The sequence below is a fragment of the Rhamphochromis sp. 'chilingali' genome (assembly GCF_963969265.1).
Source record: "Rhamphochromis sp. 'chilingali' genome assembly, chromosome: 1".
Classification (NCBI taxonomy): domain Eukaryota; kingdom Metazoa; phylum Chordata; class Actinopteri; order Cichliformes; family Cichlidae; genus Rhamphochromis; species Rhamphochromis sp. 'chilingali'.
The window spans coordinates 71,355,287-71,377,477 of NC_137929.1; the positions used below are offsets into that span (position 1 = coordinate 71,355,287).

The following is a 22,191-nucleotide window of genomic DNA, read 5'->3' on the forward strand; positions in this document are numbered from 1 at the left end:
TTTAAAAAGAGCAACGTGAACAGTCTCGAAATCTATTGATTGAGCCTTAAAACTCTGACATTGTGAACAGGGCCAAATCCTTTTACTTTTCAGGTGGATTTGGTCCTTGTCACGACTGCAGTGAGTGTCTCAGACTGAAACAAATATGCAGCGGTGTAAGGAAGCAGAGGCGCAGAAATGTTGCTTTTACACTTTGAGTACACTTTACATTTCTCTGATGAGAAAATGATGCAGTCAGACAGTTATTCATGCTGAATGAAATACTGTTACAGTTTCCTTCCACTGTCTGATTTTGTCCTCAGCTGATTAGCAGCACTCCACCTAAACTACACACAGTGCAGGTGGAGCACTGCTTTCTCCTCCTGAATCACGCTTTGTCCAAACCTCTCCAAACTGCTCCCACCCCTGAGGTTTACCTTCAGCCTGAGCCACGTCTCATTTGTCCTGTATCTGTTGGCTGCCTCTGAGGTACCACGGACTAACAAACCCTGGTCCTTCAGCCTGATGGGCCCCTCCCCCTCTGCTGTCCACCACCTGGTTTACTTACTTCATTGATTTATAGCACTCTTCACAGGACAAAAACCACATAGTGCTTCAGAATAATATAAAACAGATAAACATAAAACAGCACAATCAAATACTCAGCTAGTCTAAACAAATTAGTCTTAAGATGATGTTTAAAAGAATAAATACAATCCAGGCAATCCAGAGAACTGCACAACCTGGGGGACGCCGCTCAGATCTGTCCCCTCAGGTTTAAACATACCAACAGGTTGAGGCTGCGCGAGGGAGTGTGAGGCTCTAAAAGATCAGTAATATGGACAGGACATGATTCAGAGCTGTAAAGGGCAGGTTTTAAAATGAATTCTAAGATGTAGCCAGTGTAATGAGTGTGACACTGGTGTACTGTAGGGCTGGGTGTCATCACTGATTTCTAGAATCAATTTGATTCTGATTCACAAGGTCCTGATTCGATTCGATCCACGATTTGATTTTTTGCCTCAGACAGTCAGAAAAATTATAATTCTGATTGTTTATCAGTACATAACCATTTTTATATCTATAAAATATATGTGAGACTTTATCACAGCAGATGTCTTTGTGTCAAAGAACCTGAGGATAAAACAGAAGAACATGAAGGTGACTTTCTGGCCTGAAATTTTATAGCAGTTAAAAATATTCTGCAGTAGATCAAAAATGAAAGAAAGTCACGAATCAACATGTGAACATTACCTGATGCTGCTGACGTGCAGCAGAGCAAAGTTACAGACGATTACAGACACAGCCAGGGGTTTTGGAATTTTAAGAAGTTTACATTTCTTCAGTATTGAACAGGAGAAATGAGTCTTGTGCGTAATAAGCAAGTGAATAAAGCAGAAAACAGATTTTTAGATGGGAAACTGTTCTTCAACACAGAAAGAGAGCTGTGCATGAAGTGGGATTTTATCGTGGTGGCAGCAAAACAGCCAAAGTCCCCAAAGAGGGAATTCATGACGATGTTTATGTGAAGCATAGTTTGGATCTTCTTTTCTTGATGGTTTTGTCTCTCCAACCAAAGTTGACTTAAACTGCATCTTGAGAATCGAACACAAAAAAAGACGTAAACACAAAGCGCGCACCCGTCAGCGCATCACAATCAGTGGGCTGTCGGCTTTCTCACCTGATGCCGTGTTCGTGAGAAAGCCGACATCTCACTGGTTCTGATCCGTCAGAACAGATCAAATATGTGTTTCGGCCAAAATCGATTCAGGATTTTAACGAATCGATATCGCGTTATTCAAGCTAGAATTGATGTGAACCCCTAACGTAATGCTCTTTTACGTGTCTTGGCTGGAGACTGTCACGATTGTTTTTGCTCAAAGACAAAGACTTACAGTGATCTAAGAGAGAAGACATAGAAGCATGAAGAATCATGTCTAACTCACATTTAGAAAACAATGTTTGCAGTTTGGAGATATTTCTTAGCTGAAAAAGGCAGTTCCTAATTAACTGACATCGTAGACTCTGGAATCTCTCCTCCTCGATACGGCAGTAGTCCATGGCCATGACAAATGTACATTAATTTAGTTGCACAGGTAACAACTAAAGGCACCTGAAAGAAACAGGTAAACTGACTGGTAGCAGACACACCGGTAAGACACACAAACTGACCTCGATGTTGTGTAGATAGTTGCCTCGGCAGCGCAGGTGCTCCAGCAGCAGGTGGCGTTCTTTGGAGCCTGTCGGCAGGGTGCTGGCAGCCAGTACTTCCTGTTCGTCGGCATGCTTCCTCAGCAGGTGGCGTGCGATCTTCACCTGTGGCCGTCGGCAGAACACGCAGTAATGCTTCTTGTCCCAACGGCGCTTCCCGCCGCTCCACGTCCTCTTCACCGTCACGCCCTCCTTCTTGTCCTCCTGGCCCCGCCTCTTCGATTTCTGACCCCGCTTTTTCTCTATATGACCCCGCCTTTTTGCTCTCTGGCCCCTCCTCCCTAAGGTGCGGCGGTGTGGCTGACGCGCAGCGGGCTTTGCCGGCTCTTTGTCAGGAGAGGACGGGGCGTCGGAGGCTGGGACCTCTGTCTTGTTCTCCATGGCAACGTCAGCATGGTCCTCCATGGCAACAGACCTCGATGACACCCTGATGATAAAACAAAGAAGCAGCTTTAGCTGTGAGCTCCACCTGCAGTCCCTCAGCAGGAACACGTAGTTCAGGGACTCTTTGTAACTCTGTGTTTTTGAGGACTCTCGTCTTCATAATGGAGGCAGCCACACCTGCACACCACATCAGTATAGGCATTTCCTTTATGGCGGGGCAGTGTGTGAGTCACAGGTTATAGTGAGGACGACATCGATGCTCGACATTTTCTGTCTAAAGTACAAGAAAGCGTGTTTCAAACATCTGATGCTCCACAGTGTGGAAACATCTGTATTCAGCCTCCTACTCTAAACATGGAGGAGGAGCAGCAGGTGTTGTGGATCCTTCACCTGAGCCACTGAGCGTGATCCTCCGAGGAACCATCGCAGGGTTAAAGGTGCACACGTGTCTGCATCAGAGGCTCCTGCAGGGCCCTCAGGCTGTGGTGGAGTCAACATGAACACGAGGCCTCCTCCACACTCAACGTGACTGTGAGGAGAACACCTGGACCAATCAGAACCAGCTCCCCGCTGACACACACACTTCTACAGCTGGACTCCACATGTGACAAACATCTGGATTATAGAGGCTGACACACTGATCTACCCCAACATCAGAAGCACCTTGAGGAACCACCTCCTGATCAGGACCAGAACAAACAGCCTCTCACACTAACCCTGCCAGCCGTCATCAGCCTGCAGGTGTGACAGGTGCTCTCACCTGTGCAGTGACCGGGCTGCAGTCACGCCACGCTCAGGTGTGACTGACAGGCGTCTCTGTCCGATAATGGAAGCTTATTTACGACAGCCTGGTGCTAACAGCTAGCAGCACACAGGCTAACGCAGCTGTTAGCACGGAGAGCTAACGAGCAGCTAGCTGCAGCTAACCAGAACCGGAACCGAGCGCTGCTGGGAACCGGACCAAACCGCAAACACGACCAGAACCGTCAAGTGAGAGTACAGAACCGGGACACTCCTCACCTGCTAACTCCAGCTCTGCGCTCCCTTCTTCTTTTACTCCACCACTTCTTCTTCGCTGTCGGAGGTGAAAGGGCGTGATACCGGTGCGTTGGCGCCACCTGCTGGTGTGGAGCACTGAGGCTACAGATTCCTGTTAAAGTCAGGCGGTCCAGCCTCGAGTCTGTGATGGATGAAGCTGATGTTCTTCTGTCAGACAAACACAGAGGAGTCTCCCTGTACCACTGTGTTATATGACTGGTCTGAAGCACCACAGCATTAAAATGATGAGAGCACGCTCAGTTAACAGGGCGGCTGCACTAATCATGAACAAACACAAAGGTAAACACTGATAAATGTGAACTTTACCGGTGGTTACACCTGGATGCACCTGTCTGCTTCGCTTTGTGGCCTCTGAGGCTGTGATTACAGATGCTGTATGACATGTGACGTTGTTGAAGCTGCCTCTGTTATCTTCATGAACCCTGTTCTTGTTGTCAGTCTGCATGAGGACGTGGACCCTCATTTATCAGCTGCACACTTTCTGTGGTCACTGCAGGCTCTGAGTGAAGGCGTTAACACATGTGTTCAGGGCCCTGCGTCATTTTCATTATTAGCACATTATAAAGCACACTGATGTGAAAATCTTCATGAGATTCAAAGTTTTTACAACATATTAAAGACTAGTTTAACACAAAATTGACTAATTATTAGCATCTTCAGCACATTTCATTAAATATTAGAGACAGATTGCTGTGTCATAAATTACACATTGTTATAATTACACAAAATGTGTTCTTCATACCTGACTGTTAGGACCTCCAAGCCTGTAGTTATATTCCTTATCTGAGCCCCTCCTCATTGTTCTTCTTCTTCCTTGGTGTAACCCTATAAATACAGTGTACCCCTTGGCCTTGCCCCTTTTCTACAATTCCCCTGTGGGAGAGGTGGGTGTCATTTCTTTCTAACACTGTAAAACACACATATAATGTATATTTAGCCAACCTGATGTTTCTGATTGTGATTTTAGTTCAGTTATTGTCATCATTGTGCCTGTTTTTGTTAGACGCTTTAAATGTGTAGTTAACGCCGTGAACGCTAGCATGAATATAAAATTCCGGCTAGGGTTGCCAACCGTCCCTTTAAAAACGTAATCGTCCCGTATTGAGCTAATAAGGGACGCACTTTGTCCCGTAATACAGTGAGAATCAAAAGTAGTCTATAAATGTTTATGGAATTAACGCTTTGTTGGAAAACATAATTCCCAGCCCCTCTCCTGCTTTGTGACCAATGAGCTGACAGCACACTTATGACAATTCGAGTATGACAATTCAGATTACCGCTCATCTCATTGGTCGAGGAAAGGTCGCTTACGGAGAAAATACCGGAAGACAACAGATTTTTTTTTTTTTCCATACTTTAATTAAATTTATGCACATATTACAATCTCTCGTTGGGAGACAACATTAGTGCAACAACATCTTGAAAAGGTTGAATAAGAAACCAAACGAAATAGGAGAAAACTAAAAGCAAGAACAGAAAAAACAAACAAACAAACAAACCAAAAAAAAAACCCCACATATATATATACACATAAATATATATATGAAGGCCATTCTTATGACATATAACAGTTTCCTTTCTGTGAACACTTTAACATACATGTGGCTTACTTAGTACACCAAAAACACAATCATTAAAAGGATAGAGATTGAGTCCCATTGTCGCATATCAAAGCAGCCTCTTTACATGAATCCCTCAGTAATTCTAAAGATGACAAAAAAGATTTTAATTCAATTTTCAATACAGTTAGGGAAGTTCTTTTACTTTGCCATTTGCATTTGTGTATGTGGTATTTGCCCATAATTATCACCACCTTGTGTAGCATGGACAGTTCCTTAGATGGATCACCATTATTATATAAAACTTGTGTTAGAGTCAGTGGGGTCATCCCATCTATTCTTATACTCAACCAGTCTACTAGATCTTGCCAAAAGTCAGTTGTTACTGAGCAGGAAAAAAACAAATGATCAATACTTTCCGCATTTTGTGAACAAAATCCACATGGCTCTACCTCAAACCCAAACCTTTTTTTAAGCATTTCAGCTGCTGGGTAATATCCATTAATTATTTTAAATTGCATTTCTTTGACTTTGGGGGGGATAGGCCATTTTAAAAAGTGCGTATATTTGTTCGTTATTTTAACATTACTCCCTTTTAGTTTTGTGTTACTGTTAAAGTCGTGAAATAATTTGTTTTTAAATATCTTGTTCATGGTTTTATTATTACAGTTTTTATCCGTCAAAGGAATCTGGTTTAGATGTAAAGAAGGTAGACTAATTTGTGCCTTAGAGTAATACAAATAACCTTGAATCAAACTCAGAGGTAAGGGGATTGCCTTACAAACCTTGTCATATTCTCTAAGGGAACACTGGATGTTAAACTTCGCATTAAAAACACCCACTGAGAGAAACTGACCCCTTTCATCAAGTAAGTCTGTTATAAAGATTATGTTTTTTTCAAACCACTCTTTAATAAACAATGACTTCTTATTAATTGTAATTGTTCTGTTATTCCACAAGGTGGAGCAATGTGGTGAAAAGTTATGGGCAAACACCATCTTCCAATAAGACAAGACCTGCTTATGATATTCTGACAGTTTCACAGGCAACTTCAATATATCAAAACCACATTTCAGGAGAAAATCCAACCCTCCCACCTTTTTGAAAATATTTTTTGGGATATGGAACCATATGGAGTCAGGTTTCAAGAGGAAGGCTTTTATCCAGTTTATTTTAAATACTCCAACCATTGATTGAAAATCAATTGACTTTATACCACCTTTAGCGTAATCTTTGACAAGTTGTGATTTTTTAATGTAATGTGTTTTATTGCGCCAAATGAATTGATAGATTATAGAGTTAATCTTTTTAATACTTTTCGGGGTAATGTATAGTGAGTATGCTGGATAAACCATCTTTGAGACGCCCTCTGATTTGGATAATAGATTGCGTCCAAAAATTGTAATATCTCTCGTCAACCAATGATTTAGTGTTTTGGACATGCCATCAATTTTGTCTTTTAGGTTTTTTGATTCTCTAGTGTTGATGTCTTTGTCTAAATAGATGCCTAGATACTTAACTTCATTTTTCACTGGAATCGTCCTCATGCTATTTTCCAAACAATCATAAAGTGGCAAAAGTTCACACTTCTTCAGGTTCAGACACAAGCCTGAAGCTTTAGAAAAAATTGAAATGACATTCAATGCTTTCTCGAGTATTGATTTATCCTTTAAAAATATTACTGTGTCGTCTGCAAACTGACTTATTTTCAGTTCAATATCAAAAATGTTTATTCCTTCGATGTCTGAGTGGTTCACAATGAGGTAAGCCATTAATTGAGTGCAAAGAATAAATAATTTTGGAGAAATTGGGCAACCCTGTCGAATTCCACAGAATATGTCTATCCTAGATGTTATGCCTGGATTGAGCGAAACATAACTATAAATTTGCTTGTAGAACAGTTTGATCACTTTGCAAAATTTGTTTCCAAATCCAAAAAGTTCTAAAGATCTAAATAAAAAATTATGGTCTATTGAATCAAATGCTTTAAAAAAGTCAATAAATAGTATTAAACTTTCTGAATTAATAAAGGATCGATAGTCAATCATATCTAATATTAATCTTATGTTATTATGAATCTGCCTTCCTTTAATAAACGCTGATTGGCACTCATCAATCAATTTGGTTAAGATGCTTTTAAGCCTATTTGCATATACTAAGGCTAATAATTTGTAGTCGTTACATAAAAGTGTTATGGGTCTCCAATTGTCTAGCATTTGTAAATCTTTGTTTGGTTTGGGTAATAAGGTTATTAATCCTGTTTTCATTGTTGGGGATAGTTCTTCATTTTTTAAACAATCCAAAAAGCCATTAAATAACAAATCTTTAATGTCTTGCCAAAAGGTTTTATAAAATTCAATCGTTAAACCATCAATTCCAGGTGATTTTCCATCTTTCATTTGTTTTAGAGCTGTATCTAATTCGGATATATTCAAATCTTCTTCTAACCATGTTTTATCATCCTCTTCCAATTTTCTTACCTGGTCTTTAATCATATCAAAAAAAGATATCTGCATTTTCTTTTTCAGTTCTTGATTTATACAGATTACTATAGAACATGTTAATTTCCTCACTTATTTTGTTTGGTTCCTCAATTATAGTACATGCAATCTGCCTTTTCTGCTGTGTTGAACAAATACTGGAGATACTGAAACTCCTCAAATGACTCAGAAATTGAGGACAGGGGGGGAACGGGAAGTGACAAACACACCAAAGTCATCTGCTAGATTTTTGGAAGTGCCTAATCTAATTATAAATTATACCGATGTTCACTCACTTTGTCTTTGAAATCCCCGATTTTTTAAAGTTTAATGGTGGATCCATAGACCGATGACGCTTAAAGGACATACCACTGAGATCAGGTTCAGGTGAGTGTAATCTTTCATGGATCCTGTGGACAAAGAGCAAGATCAGCATGAAATGAAACATTAAAGACACTTTTTAGTCTTTAGAAGCTGCTGGACAGACTAGCAGCTGTTAACCAAAAAAGGAATTAATTTTATATTCTTTAAAAATTAAATAAAAGTTGAATGCGTTCTTCACTGTGTCTAATATTTAGACTAATTCACAGAGCTGCCCTTGTGTTCTGATTGCTGAACTTTGACCAAGCAGGTCAGACCAGGAAACAATATCAAACAGTTCATTTAAATCAGACACCAAACTGATATCAAAGAGTTCATGTTACTAACAGCTCACCTCTCTGCAGCAGACGCCTGCTGGACTTTAAAATTAATGGGACGATCTGCTGACCAGTGACTTTTTAAGGACACACAGCTGAGTTCAGATTCAGGGTTGAGCCTCTGATGGATCCTAAAAATAAAAACTCAAATTTTCAATAAAGCCTCATCATAAAGCTTCACTGTATGATGAAAAAAAGAAAAAAAAGTAGTGCCCACTTTGAGAAAAAAAGTCAATATGTGGAGATTACATTTGTTACAAACCAAACAACTACCACAGCTCATATAACCTCTACAACTAAATGTGTAGATAAGTGAAACAAATTAATCAGCCATCGAGTAATACATATATACATTTCAAGTTTGCAAGTTTGAAGAATGATTTCACCAACTCATCTACACAAAATCATTTTATAGACTATCCGGTTGTTCAGTCTGACGTCACTAGCCGTGTCTGGGTCTAAACTCCGCTGCAGGTCCATATATCAAACGATCACTATGGCATTACTGAGAGTTGAAAAACTGTCTAAAGTCTTTCATCTTTAATAAAATGATCAGCGTTCTGCTCTACCAGGTGTAACAATTGAGTTTAACATCCAGGCATCCATGAAAACCGAATTTATGACATTTAATTTACCATATAATGATGTGCTACGTGACCGCTAGCGACACAGCTATGTTAGCATAATATAAACAAGCTAACTTTTTTTCCACTCGATAAAAGTTACCGTGAGTGTTCTCGGTGGTCAGGAACAAATGTAATCGCATGGCAGGATGCTGTAAAAGGACCAAACTTCAGCCAGGAGAGCAACTGATCCATCCACAATACGAGGTTAGTCATTCATATACTGCTGCATGGGCTGGGCTGTAGTTACATCCTAAGGTTTTAAAAACTGAGCTTAAATAAATGATTAGTGGTAATAAAAGCTGAGGGAGGTCAACAGTGATCACTGACTGTTTTAGGAGCTTTTTGAGATCAAATAGAAGAAAATACAAAACATTAAACATGTTAACAACACAAAAGCCATATTAAACGCAGACTACTTTAGACCCGGAAGTAGGATTCGTCGTGTCATCACTGAACAACCAGATAGGAGCCATGGCAGTTTGTCTCAAACTAAAAAAATGTAATTTCCACATTTTGACTTCAATCTCAAAATGATCAATCACAATTTGTTGTTAATGTGGCCCTCACACTTCTCCATATCCTCACATATGAACTGTAAAAACGGATAAAATTTTATACATTTTCATAAAGAACTTAATGTAATTTTGTCAGATAACTATTTGTTCAAATATATTAATGACATCCATCAACACGTCACTCTGTAAGGACCCAGAGCTGGGTGGAGGTCCAGGCTGGTTCCTGTGAATAATGATGGAGCAGTGATGTGAGTGCTGAGCTGTGACATGGAGAAGAGTCATGGACAGTTAGAGATGGTCGTCTCACCTCTGAGCTTTGGTCTGGCTCTCATGTTCCCCACACAGAGTGCTTTTAGAGGGAGGGACTCCCTCCTCTCTGTCCTCACACTGATCCATGCTGCTCAGCTCACACACACTTTCTACCTGCAGAGGAAACACAAATCATTCATGTGCACATGAGAGCTGCAGAGGTCGTGTCTGATGTGTTGGACTAACATCCATCTGAGACACAGCTTTCATCAGTTCACTACAAAAAGTGTCACAGAATCGAGTTCAGCCTCCAAATCCTCCATTACTGTAGTCCTACAAAGCAGCAGGTCAAACATGGCTGCAGAGAGCAGCTTTATGTCAGTAACAATGTCCAGGACCGAGCTGACTGCTTACAGAGTTCATACTCTGACTGCTAGCTGCTCTGCTAGCTAAGCTAACTACGTAACAGTTAACGCTGCTTCAAACGCGTTCCCCTTGCACCCGGATTTGAAGCATGGGTGGAGTGTATACTTCTTGGCACATCCTATCACGGGATTCATAGCGGGCCGGGGATTTTTTTTTTTTTTTTTCGAAAAAATGGCGGGCAGCTCAAGCGTACCGAGTTTTATGGCACTTTACGTAGCGATACAAATGTATAGAAGAACACGAAGACATTACTTTTTGCTTGATGACGGCAGTTATGCGGCATTAGGGCTGTTAATACCGCTGGAACTAAGCTGCACACAGCTGATGTTAGCCAGGAAAACATTACACACTGACTTTAATGGAGAGACCGGAAATACAAACACACAGTTTGTTGTGTGAAGAAATCAAACACGAGCTGAACAAACAGTAAAGTTGCTAATGACAAACTGTTAACAAAGCAAACTTACAGTTTCTTCACACCAACAACAAGCTCCACTTACTCCCACTTCCACTCCAGGAAATTCAGGAAAGAGGGAAGGAACCACCCAGAGAGGCGTTTGTGGGTGGGCCTGAGGGGCCAGAGCCAACCTCCCTCTCCAACGACTACCTTAAAAAAACACTGCCTGTGAGAAAAATTATGTTCAGTTTCAATGCAGATAAATTCAAAACTAAATATTTAAATGAACTAAAGTAAAAGCCCACCTTTATCAAGTTATCACAGGCTAATTCTGACCAATGACGATTTTCTATTTCCCGTTTTTCCACAGCATTGAACACAGCACATACGATTTTCTACTGAAAGTAGACAGGGCAAGGCAAGTTTATCTATATAGCACAATTCAACAACAAGGTGATTCAAAGTGCTTTACAGAGACATTAAAAATAAAAACAAATAAAAAGCATGATTTAAAATGGAAAAAAAAAGGAACAGTAGATACAATCAGTAGTTCTGTTACAGTGCAGATTTGGTGCTTTATTCAAATGCAGCTGAGAACAGGTGAGTCTTCAACCTGGATTTAAATAAACTGAGTGTTTCAGCTGATCTGAGGCTTTCTGGGAGTTTGTTCCAGATATAAGGAGCATAAAAGCTGAATGCAGCTTCTCCGTGTCTGGTTCTGACTCTGGGAACTGATAAAAGACCGGATCCAGATGACCTGAGGGATCTGGATGGTTCATACTGGGTCAGGAGGTCACTGATGTATTTTGGTCCTAAACCATTCAGAGCTTTATAGGCCAGCATCAGAACTTTAAAGTCTATCCTCTGACGGACAGGCAGCCAGTGTAAGGACCTCAGAGCTGGACTGATGTGGTCCACTTTTTTGGTCTTAGTGAGGACTCGAGCAGCAGAGTTCTGAATGAGCTGTAGTTGTCTGACTGATGTGGGGATTAGAGAAATATTTTTCTGCTATTGTTAATAATCATCATCATCATTGCATTAATAATTAATATTGATATTGCATTCAGATGTTTAAACATCTGAATGCAATATCATTGCAATATAGCCTTTATTACAGGTGCAGTTATAACCACTTTAAACTGTTGAGTTAAATCAATAATCTTAAATGCTTTTGAATGGTTGTTATAATCTTGACCTACTGCCTTGATTTGACACACTGTCGGATGGCAACACGTCATCATTAACATCATTCTGAGGATTAAGAGGTGATTGAGGTTCTTTTCCAGTGTGCTCTCGCACCTCCACTTCTCCTCCCAGGGAAGTTTCCTGTGGCTCTGCTTTGTGAGGTGATGGCCTCTCCGAACGTTTATCAGTTTCAGAAAGCCATATGTTAACATCCTCCATAAACCCTTTATTGTATTTAGAGATGCTTGAGAACCATGTATTTTGTTTCTTTCTCATCAAATCAGAATCAGAAAGGGTTTTAATCTCATCAAATGAGATTAGAGAAAGCAGAGATTCATGCAATGCACTGGCATCCTTAAACAGGTGTGTTAACTCAAACTGTGATTTAACTTGTGAATGATTTTTATCATCTTTCATTAGCTCTTTAAGAGACATAATAACACTTTTCATTTTGTTTACATGCCTTTTCCGATCTGTTTGGATGGTTTCGATTTTGTTTGCAAGAGCTTTCTCAGTGAGGGAAGTTATTCTTTTATCCTTTTCAGTTTTTCCACCAACAGATGCAGCCTGTGATCCACTCATTTTAAGCATTCAACATAAGCAGCATGCCAAAATCCAAAACAAAGGCAACACACACAGCACACACACACACCAAACCAAACGTAGCGGTGGGCGTGTCACAACAACATCTTCATGTGGTCAGAATCCAAACTGCGTTCAAACAAACAACACCAGCACAAAAACACAGTTTACATACCACCGTCGTCTCCTTATCTGTCAGACTAGCCGATTTTACGGGTGTAGTGGCGGTGGTGTGTGGGCTCGCGTCGGCGTTTATTCAGCGCTGATTGCGGGACGCTCCATTGCCGTCGCACTTTTTGCTGACAAATATTGGCGACTGTCAAGCCTTTGAGTCGCCGAGCAGCTGAATAGGGGAATAATGTTGACGCGTTTAAAACGTAAGTCAAAGTTCCAGGTTAAAACTCCTTTATTTGTTATCAAATCCTTAAAATCCAGAAAAACACTGATCAGAACATTCCAAGCTTGAGCGGTCAGCAAAAGTCGACCTCCCCCATCACCCACTCATTCACAAAAATTCCCTCGGGCCGTGAACAGGTGATATAGCAATCACTATCACTATTACCGACACCACGTGACCCAAAGCTACGCCTATCCACAACAGTGCCTTTATCTGGACGAACCCGTGTGTGCTCGGACTCAGCCACAAATCTCTTAACATTATGGTGATCACACTTGGACAAGGTTTTCATTCCTTGTCCAAAGCATTCAATTATTTCATGCTTTTCAGCAGCAGAGAGATAATTTTCTTTCCCATGTTGCTTGAAAATGGTGGCCTGCTTAATAATGTGGAACATCCTTATTAGTAGTTTATCCTTTAATTGGGCTGAGCTGGCAAACTAATGATCACAGGGGCCTGAGACTGATGTCAGTGACCCAGAGAGTCCTGAGACACAATGCCATCCACGGGTTTAACTGAAAAACAACATATGTAATCTGTGTAACACCTAAATACAATTTACATAATCATTTGGAACGAGGTGTAACCTCAGTGTGTGAAGAGGACTCTCCATTTACATCAACACATGAGAATCTGTGATATCTGCGGGAGTCATTAAAACGAAGACTTCTGTGCTTAAATAATGAACTGTGCATCTGTGGATTCATTTTTTATTATTTCATTTATTCAGACTTTATTGTAAATGTAATACAGACACTTTGCTGTTATTATAGCTGTAATATTAAACAAAGGATAATAATAATGAAATTATAAACACTGAGCCATCAGTGTGTCTCTGACCTGTGGATACCTCGTGCTTGTTCCCGAGCACTCAGGTCTGCAGGTCAGAGGTCACTGTTGGTCCCACTGTTGGCTTCTCAGGCACTGAGGCTTTATTGTGGTATTATTGTGAAGCACTTTGTGATTTTTATCTGTGATAAGTGCCACATAAACACATTTTATTTATAATAAACAGCTAGATGGAGACACAGGGCTGAGAGACAGGGCCTTTACTCTGACATGTGACTGAAGTGACCAATCAGGAGCTGGGAGGTGTGAGGTCAGTGTGGAGGAACCACAGATGTGTTTGTTAGTGACCTCACAGCCCTTCATGGATCCAACAGAAGTGTTTTAAAGACGTGTGTGATGAACTCAGCCATGATTCCCTGTTGAACTGATGTTAAATATGATTGTGTTTAATCCCTGATGTCTGTCGCAGTCTGAAGAGGAACCAGGAGAGCCCGCAGAGCCGAAACTCAGTTACAATAAGCTGTCCTCAGATCAGCAGGAAACCACACAACGAAGAAGTGATGCAGGGAGATGGGAGGCTAAAAATCCTGCAGGGCTGAGAGAGAGGAAGCTGATGAGGCTGACAAATGTTCTTCATGTCACCTGTAACCTGTTCATGTTCTGATTTAACATCACATGTCTCCACATGCACACAGAGGAACTTCTGCCTCAGTCACACAAACAGTGGACCAGATATTTGTGTTTGAATATTTCATGTTGAAACCATTAAGGGACCAGTTTATTTCCTGCTATGGAAAATTTAACAATAACCTGCAACACACCCAATGAGCTTGATATGAAGTGGGTTTAAGAAACACACTGCAATGTGCAGAGAGCATCCCAGTGAAACACCAGGGCCATCTGTTCAGTGTCTCCCATTACAATGGCCTCATTGTGTTGGAAACCAGCTGGCAGCTTTCAGACTCTGATTCCTGCTGCTGCGAGAAACGATTCAAGTTTAAGACTCAAATACCCTCCGAAGAGAGTTTGTTTCCTCCTTTTATTGTATCGATAAAAAGCCCACAGAGCTTTATTTAGTCTTGATGTAAAGTAAAAACATTAATGCAACCTTTGCAAACGCACCAAAATTTGTAATTGTTTTCGTTTTAGAATGAAAACTAAAAACTAATCACAACAAATTAAAACTGACAAATTTTGGGGGGGACATTCGATGCTGAGGTTTCTGAATTTGCAGGTGTGTGACAGAGTGGAATAAGAAATTTTCCTTAAATATGTAATAAGCCAAGTGACACTTTACACTTTCTCTTATGCTAACATTTTATTTGAGTGCACATCTGATGATATATTTGTGTTATTCAGAATGTGCAGTGGAAGCTTCGTCATCTTAGACCAGTCCAGCATCTCCACACAACCCCTGAGCCACATCTGCACTCAGTCCACACACAGTGGGAGGACCCTTCACAACAAGACCATCAATACTGCAACAGGTCTCGCAGAAAAGATGTGCAGGATAAGATGAAGTTGCATATTTCACTCGCTTTGCTGCACGCTGGAATAGCTTTAGACTACATCCACAGTAGCACAGGTAGATTTGAAAACGCTCCGCGTCCACACCCGTCGGTGATACAGATGAGAGCCTTTAAACTAAATGTGCATGTTATAAACAAGTGTGGACTCAGGAATATCAAGATCAGGAGATCAAATTGTGTAATGGAATTATTTTAATGTAGTCATTTGATGCACATATATGTAGAGAGCAAATAATTCCAGGCTTTTTTATTTTCTGTTCTATACGATGTAAATATTTTTGTAGAAGAGAGGTTATGTGATACAGTACACATATAGTGCAATCGAAAGTAGCTCTAATATCGACCAGTAACCAACCACCACACGCACTGCAATGGGGTGCACAAGATTTATTTGTTCTTTCTCCGGGTCAAACTACTGGCTGAAGACAACTCTGGCCAGGAATCCAAGGCCACCGCGGTCAGGGTTGTTAGCCTGGTTACAAACAGGGGGAAGGTGGTCACTTGGAAGAACAAGCAGCCAAAACGTATCAATCCTGCAACTTCCTCAAAAAGGCTTGCCACCCACCTTTTCAGGCCTGACTTTGTTCGAGGCTGGGTCTCCACATCACATCCTGGGAGCTGGAACTTCCCCAAAACTGGTCCAGTTTCCTTTTCAGGGGCACAGAGTCTCCAGTCCAGTGGTTTTTTCTGCCTCCCAGCACTCCCTCCAACATCCTCAGATTATTTTAAAAGCAAAGCCAGGCCAGGTTAAAAATCTTCACCGTTAAAATGTGCACACTTCGTCCTGGATCTTCGAGGCTTCCCTGCTACACCAGTGTCCTACTAAAAAAACAACAACCCCCACTTCCTGTTTCCTCTCCCCTTTATAGAGAAGGGCTCCAACCCTCCCCAATCAGGGGAGGATTGGAAAAAAGAGACTTTTCCATTTGATTACATTTTGTATGATGGATTATGTAGAAAAAGTAGAATTGGGCTGAAAGATCTATCGCTTTATCACCTCTTCAGGTTGTAAATCGTGTTTTTAAAAAGTAAATAAGTAATTAATTACTTTTGAAAATAAGTAATCAGTAAAGTAACGGGATTACTTTTTGGGGGAAGTAATCAGTAATTAGTTACTGATTACTTTTTTCAAGTAACTTGACCAACGCTGATGTTCCCTCTAATGTTTCACATGTCTGAGCAAACACACAAACTGAGCGTCCCTTGGACCACTGTGAGCAAAAGCAGACGTGTGCACTGTGGTCACGCCAGCATCCAATCCATCCAAGTTACATGTTTATTAAAGTAATCAAATTACAGCATTTACATTTATGTTAGACTACTTTTAATTAACTGCTTTAGCCCACTGACAATGAAAAATAAAATCTTGTTCATGACCTGTAGCATGTTAACACTATTAGAAGGGAAAAAATATATATATTTTCTTAATAAAGCTCTGACTTGTATTATGAGTCTGTGGTCTGGGAGAGAGTCTGTAACTCTGTCTGCATAATACAGGATATAATGACCAATGTTGGGCAGTTAATTATATAGTTACTTCTTCAAAAAAGTAACTGGGTTATGCAAACAACAAAGTTTTTTGCAGCTTTTACCTAAAAATACAGCCAAGGTGTTTTTAAATAAACATCTCAAACTATTTACAGAACAATCAGCTGTTCTGCATCAAATCTGATGCCACACAAACAGTGGCGTGCCCCAGGCCACCCCCCCAACCAGACTGGCCACCCCAAAGCTAAAACAATAAAATTTAATGAAATATCAAATGTACACAGCAAATCCAGCATGTCCAAATTAACACTGTCGGATTTGATTTCAACACTATTAAAGTGTCTATATGGGTCCACACCAGAGAGTGTTAATTTAACTCTTTTTGGAGAGTTGGTACGTTAACTCTGATTTAGTGTTAAACACCAAATCTGTCTGGAGTTGATCATTTAACACTTGGTGTTAAGAGTTTATATATTAACTCTCAAAGAGTATTTTAGTTTAACTACGTAAGAGTTATCTTCTAATTCATTCTAAAAAGCGGGAATTTTACTGTTCTGAACTTCTAGAAATTTCTTTTGGAAATAAACATTTACTAAAAAGATGCAATGGTTTTTGAAAAACATTTATTCTGAACTGTGCACCACAATTTCAAAACATTTTCTGAAAGATGTAACAGTGTACATGTTCTCACTTTCATTAGAATTGTGTTTATCAAAAGGTCTGACATGGTAAATGCAAATAACAGCATCTCATCACTTATTGCTTCAATACAATATGCATGTCCTTCATTCATCCCTCTGTGGAACTTCAACGCACTTCTGCTCTCCCCCATATTCCATCTTCACAAGCATATCCTGTGCGGAGATTGAATAAAAATTAGTTGACACTAATTAATGGCACAAATAATCCAGTAAACAATTGCAGCACAGTAAAAGAAAGAAATCCTCTTTGAGCCATAGCCTTAGACTGAAGCCAGATTCAAACAGAAACAGCCTCAAAGACTCAGAGAGAGCGCTGCTCCATCTCTGGACCGTAATATGTGTTCCACCACTATGCTGCAATGCATCTTGGGATAGGGTGGGCCTACCTGTGCTTCAAATCCAGGGAGAAGGAGGACACGTTTGTGGGAGCCTGGGAGTCTGGACGGCCTTCGTGGCCTCGCTGTGATGTCATGGACCTTCAGAGGAAGCAGAGGCTGAATTGAAACACACCTGCTGACTTCCTGTGTTCTGCTCTGACAGCTGCCATGTGTCACAGTGTGGATCATAAAGCCATCAAACTTCACTCAGCTCCAGTAACACCATCAGTGTTTGATGTCCACAGGATTCATCAGCTTTAACCATGATAGAAGCAGGAAGTTAAGATGAAGATGATCAACCACACTGAGCGACACACTGCGAGCAGGTTCGCAGAGATCTGAGCAAGAGCGAATGAAAAAACTGAGCGAGAGGGGCTGTTATTAAATGAATGAAGTCGTCACCTCCCAGCTTCAGTCAGACTGGTTCACCTGTCCCCACACCAGTCACACCACTGGCTGAGAACATGGATAATGTGACTTGGAGCTCTTTTGGTTCAGAGACAGCAAGCAGATAGGCAAAGAGAGAAGAGCTCAGCCTGTGGGATTCACTGAAAGATGTCATAGAAATGCTCAGCACCATTCACAAACATTTGCATTATTTGCAAAGAACATGGAGAACATTGATGCATGAACGCAGCAGTACTCGTGTATATTAGGAAAACAACATTTACAGCTACATTTACCAGAGGACCACAGACCCACGCAGTAAACACAAGAGAGATAAACATGTTCGTGAACACAGGTTTGTTCTTAGAGATTTATGACTCGGTCACTCAGGCACAGCTGGGGGCCGGCGGAGCTCACGGGCGCGTCACTGCAACTCCCCCTGACTTCTGCTCCGCGGCTGCTGGGCGAGCCCTCATCTGGGACTCTCCTCAGCTCTTACTGGAACAGTGGCGCGGCTGCCCCTCTGTTGGTCTTCCATGGTCTCTTGTGTTCTGGGGGCCTCTGGATGTCTGGAGTTTTGATCTCCTCCATACCCGCTTCACACCCTGGAGGACGGGGCTGAGGCCCCCCCACACTCCCTAGCAGATCATTACATGGAGAAACCTTTGGAATGCAAGCATGCTGATCCACACAGGTATGCACACATGGGTATTCACAGACGCGGACTAAAGCTTTCTTGGCTGCTGCCTCAAAGCACACTGTGCGCTGTCTATCTTGCGTGCTGCACAATATCGTTTATTATTTAGTAACTATTGATATCTATGACTAGCTAGTTTATTGTGATGGTGCTTTGTTTTTCTATTATTATGTTGCTCTTTGTTGTTTGCTGTCTCCTCTGTTTGTTTTTTTTGTTTGTTTTTTTTTTTTTCTCCATACAGGTGACCCAGGAGTTCTTTTTTTTTTGTCTCTCTTCCCCCCCCTTCTCACCGTCTCTTCTCCCCTTTGGTTTTCTTTCTTTCTCTCCCCCTCTTTCTCTCATTCATTCCCCCTGTCCTATTTATTAAAAAAAAAAAAAAAAAGAAAAAGAAAAAAAAAAATGACAAAGGATGAACTGAAGCTCTGCCATCACGTAATGTCGCATACTGCTGTTTCTGATGTCATTTAAAAAAAAAAAAAAAGAGATTTATGACTTAATGCCAAACTATTCTGTTTGGACATCAGCGTGTCATTGCTCAGTGCAACACAATGCAGATCATGCAGTTTAACAGCATTTGACACATTTCTGGATATAAACATGTTTCAGGCTGAAAAGTCCTTCAATGTTGACACTAGATCATATTTTCTACTCTTATGTCCACTGGAGTGGGTTCAGTCTGTCAGGTGTTATCTAATGATCTACCAACCAAGTTAATCATCCTGTCATGAGATTTGGTTCCATCAGACAGAAATGGATGAACCAGTGTTGATGTTTGGTTTCAGACTGATGGCACAATGATTGTGAGCATGGATGCCGACTTTGGCCTTGTAAGAAAAAGAAGAAGTATTACTGAGCGCTTGGATGGAAACATCATGTTTGTAAGAGACAAAGATGTAGAGGAATATCTGCTGTCTCATCCTGAGAGCTCCAAACCAGCTGAGCTGAGGAAATGTTGAAGGAAACTTCATGTCACTGCTCCATCACTAGTGAGGCGCTCTCCTAAATAAGTCATAGTTTTAAATGGACTGGTTATATAAGAAACAACATTTGAAGTATTTGTGATGGAAACAGATGTTTTTGAATGTGCAGATGTTGAGTGTTGCCCCCCCCCCCACACACACACACACCTATTTTTTTTTTATTTTAAAGATAATTTCTGTCATGTTAAAGTTATTATGGTTGATTGAGGACTACTATTTCCTTTTGTAATTAGGACTGCAGCAACTCTGAAGCTGGAAATTTACTTCAGTCACAAAACCAGCAGAAAAAACTAGATGTAACTGGTGTAACTGGTGTATTTGGAGCCTCCTGTCGTCATGAAATTCCCTTGATGTTTTTGAACATGATTCATGGAGAACGCTGAGTTGTTAATCAATGCTTAAGTCACTAACCTACAGTCAACAATGTCACCAAATGTTTCCCAAAATATTATTTCTCTTATCGACTCGAAACCATTGAGATGATCTGTTTTAAACAGGCGAGCAGATCCAGTGTCATCAGTGAGCTGGTGAAAAGATACCAGGACAAGAACATCAAGCTGAATTTCATATACGACACTGTGTGCTGTCCTCACATATACATGTGAGTATCTTCTTTTACTATATGACACAAGAACAACATTTTCTGTTTATAAAACTGTGTTTGGTGTTTATCAGACAAATGCAGGAGGAACACCTCCAGGTGTTTCCCTGGCTGTCCATGTTTATGGACATAAACTGGTGAATGTACACCAACTGACACACATGTCATCCTAAGCACATGCACACACTATTCAGTCCATACTTTGATACACTCTTGTACAGTAAACAGCAAATATGTGTTAATCAGAAATCATGTAGAGCACACGAAGGCTTCCTGGGTTTGGGCTGAACGATGGAGAAGGCATGGAGAGGTTCTGCTCCTTCCTCAGAAGATCTGCACGAGTCACAAACAGATGACTCCATCACATCGACTGGACCTTCTGACTGATGCACTATTGCATTATGGGAGGAGGAAGTCATTGGATCTAGGTCTACATATTTCTGTATTAGTAGTTAAAATGACTCATTTCGATTCAAACTGAGAGAGCTGACAGTTCCTACTGATACTACTGATAGAAGTGCAGCTCCTTCAGAGATGGGACAAAGAGGAGAAGGTCACCAGTCTGCTGAGGAGGAGATTTCTGCCGTCCTGAAAGAGTCCCCGAGTAACCCGACTTTAATGGACCGTATGCTTGTAGTCGCAAGTGAATCTTTTCTCCCCATGTTTGTCCAAGTGACTATTTCAGAACAAGACATCCAACAGTGGATGGAAAGAGAGACAGAAGCTGCCAAACATGCACTTTTGAAAACAAGACCCAAAGGTTTGTTGATTTGGCCTGATTTGTTTCTTATTGGGTATTCAGGAAGCTGACAGTAGCTGCTTCCTGTCTTTAGACTATGTTCCCAGATGGAAGAGGAAGTATGTCATGAAACTGGTCGGGCATTGCACAGCTACAAGCATTTCACCTCCTGTCATACTGTGTATGGTTTTGTGTGTGTGATAAATAAAATTTGAATTTAAAACTGGTTCAACCAGCTCAGGTAGGATTGAATTCAACTATATTTAGTGTTTTGTTGATAGAATTTCCAACAGTAAGAGTTCAAATGTTAGCAAACATACAGGTTAACAGCTGTGCTTAGTTATGTCGACTATATGATGGTAAAACCTTGCTGTCAGTTTTACATGTGTGTTTTTAAATGTAGATCCCTGAATCTCGAGTCATCCACTGCAGACCAAACACAGGAAGTTAACGTGTTAATGTTACCATTTCCAATCATGGTGCCCTTCATCTAATCTGGAAGTGTTTGTTTTGGGGCGGTGTTGTTCTTCCTATTGTGTTTAGGCCAGAGATGCTCTTCAAACAACTGACAGACATGCCCACATTACAAGAAGATGGTGTGAGTCTGATTTGATGTTCCAGTCAATGCTGAGAGACCTTGACAAGGAAGTCAGAGGTCAGATGATGATGCGAGCAGGAAATGAAGAAGGAAGAAGGATCGCTCTACTTAATCTCAAGCACTTCTTCATTGTCACAGAGAGGGAAACGTTGTATTTTCTGCGTCACTTCCTCACAGTAAAGATATTTGTACTCCTGGAAAGAAGATTCTGTGTGTAAGCTGTTGATGGGACAATAAGCAAATTTGACTTTGCAAAATGTTGTGCAGGGAGGTTGTGGTTGCTGCTTGGACAAACATGACCTGGATGACTGAGAACCTACGCAGACACGTTCTGAAGGAAGGGCTCCACACTTATTGGACTGATTTAACTCTGCTTATTGTCATCGAGCAAAGTTTATTTAATGTGTCTCAATGATTCAAGCTGCAGTTGGTCGTCATCTTCATTGAAAAATAAATATGAATAAATGATAATAATAAATAATATCATGTGATGTTGACGTGTGTTGTTGGTGTTTTGTGTAAATGTCTTTTTGAATGTAAACGCTTTGTTCCAGACAG

At 40.8% G+C, this 22,191-nt stretch overlaps 2 protein-coding genes across 4 annotated transcripts in view; both read right to left on the reverse strand.

Moving 5' to 3' along the window:
* LOC308396151 (uncharacterized protein) overlaps positions 1–4,053 on the reverse strand; it is a 9,922-nt gene extending 5,869 nt beyond the window's left edge. Inside the window, exons 1-3 of one of the 3 annotated variants that reach the window (XM_080881264.1) lie at positions 3,940–4,053; positions 3,595–3,780; positions 2,152–2,617 (exon numbers count right to left, since the gene is read on the reverse strand). In XM_080881264.1, the coding sequence (XP_080737390.1) occupies positions 2,152–2,617; positions 3,595–3,780; positions 3,940–4,016 (729 nt within the window). In that variant the 5' untranslated portion in view covers positions 4,017–4,053. Of the gene's footprint in view, positions 1–2,151; positions 2,618–2,964; positions 3,190–3,594; positions 3,781–3,939 lie in introns of those variants that run through there. The other 2 variants (XM_080881265.1, XM_080881266.1) reach the window with 2 other exon arrangements.
* A 931-nt stretch (positions 4,054–4,984) lies between these two features.
* Positions 4,985–10,776, reverse strand: LOC308396801 (uncharacterized protein). Its single transcript, XM_080882385.1, has 5 exons — positions 10,654–10,776; positions 9,819–9,934; positions 8,388–8,501; positions 7,969–8,082; positions 4,985–5,337 (listed from the first exon to the last, which is right to left on the reverse strand). Exons 2-5 carry the CDS (start codon positions 9,905–9,907, stop codon positions 5,316–5,318), a joined length of 339 nt encoding a protein of 112 aa, XP_080738511.1. The 5' UTR covers positions 9,908–9,934; positions 10,654–10,776; the 3' UTR covers positions 4,985–5,315.
* Between the last annotated feature and the right edge of the window lie 11,415 nt (positions 10,777–22,191).

Coding starts and splice junctions, on each gene's coding strand:
- LOC308396801 (XM_080882385.1), bottom strand. CDS start 9,907: ATGGATCAGTGTGAGGACAGAGAGGAGGGAGTCCCTCCCTCTAAAAGC. Junction 8,502..9,818: donor AGCCAGACCAAAGCTCAGAG/GTGAGACGACCA, acceptor TTTTATTTTTAG/GATCCATCAGAGGCTCAACC. Junction 8,083..8,387: donor CAGGCGTCTGCTGCAGAGAG/GTGAGCTGTTAG, acceptor CTTTGTCCACAG/GATCCATGAAAGATTACACT.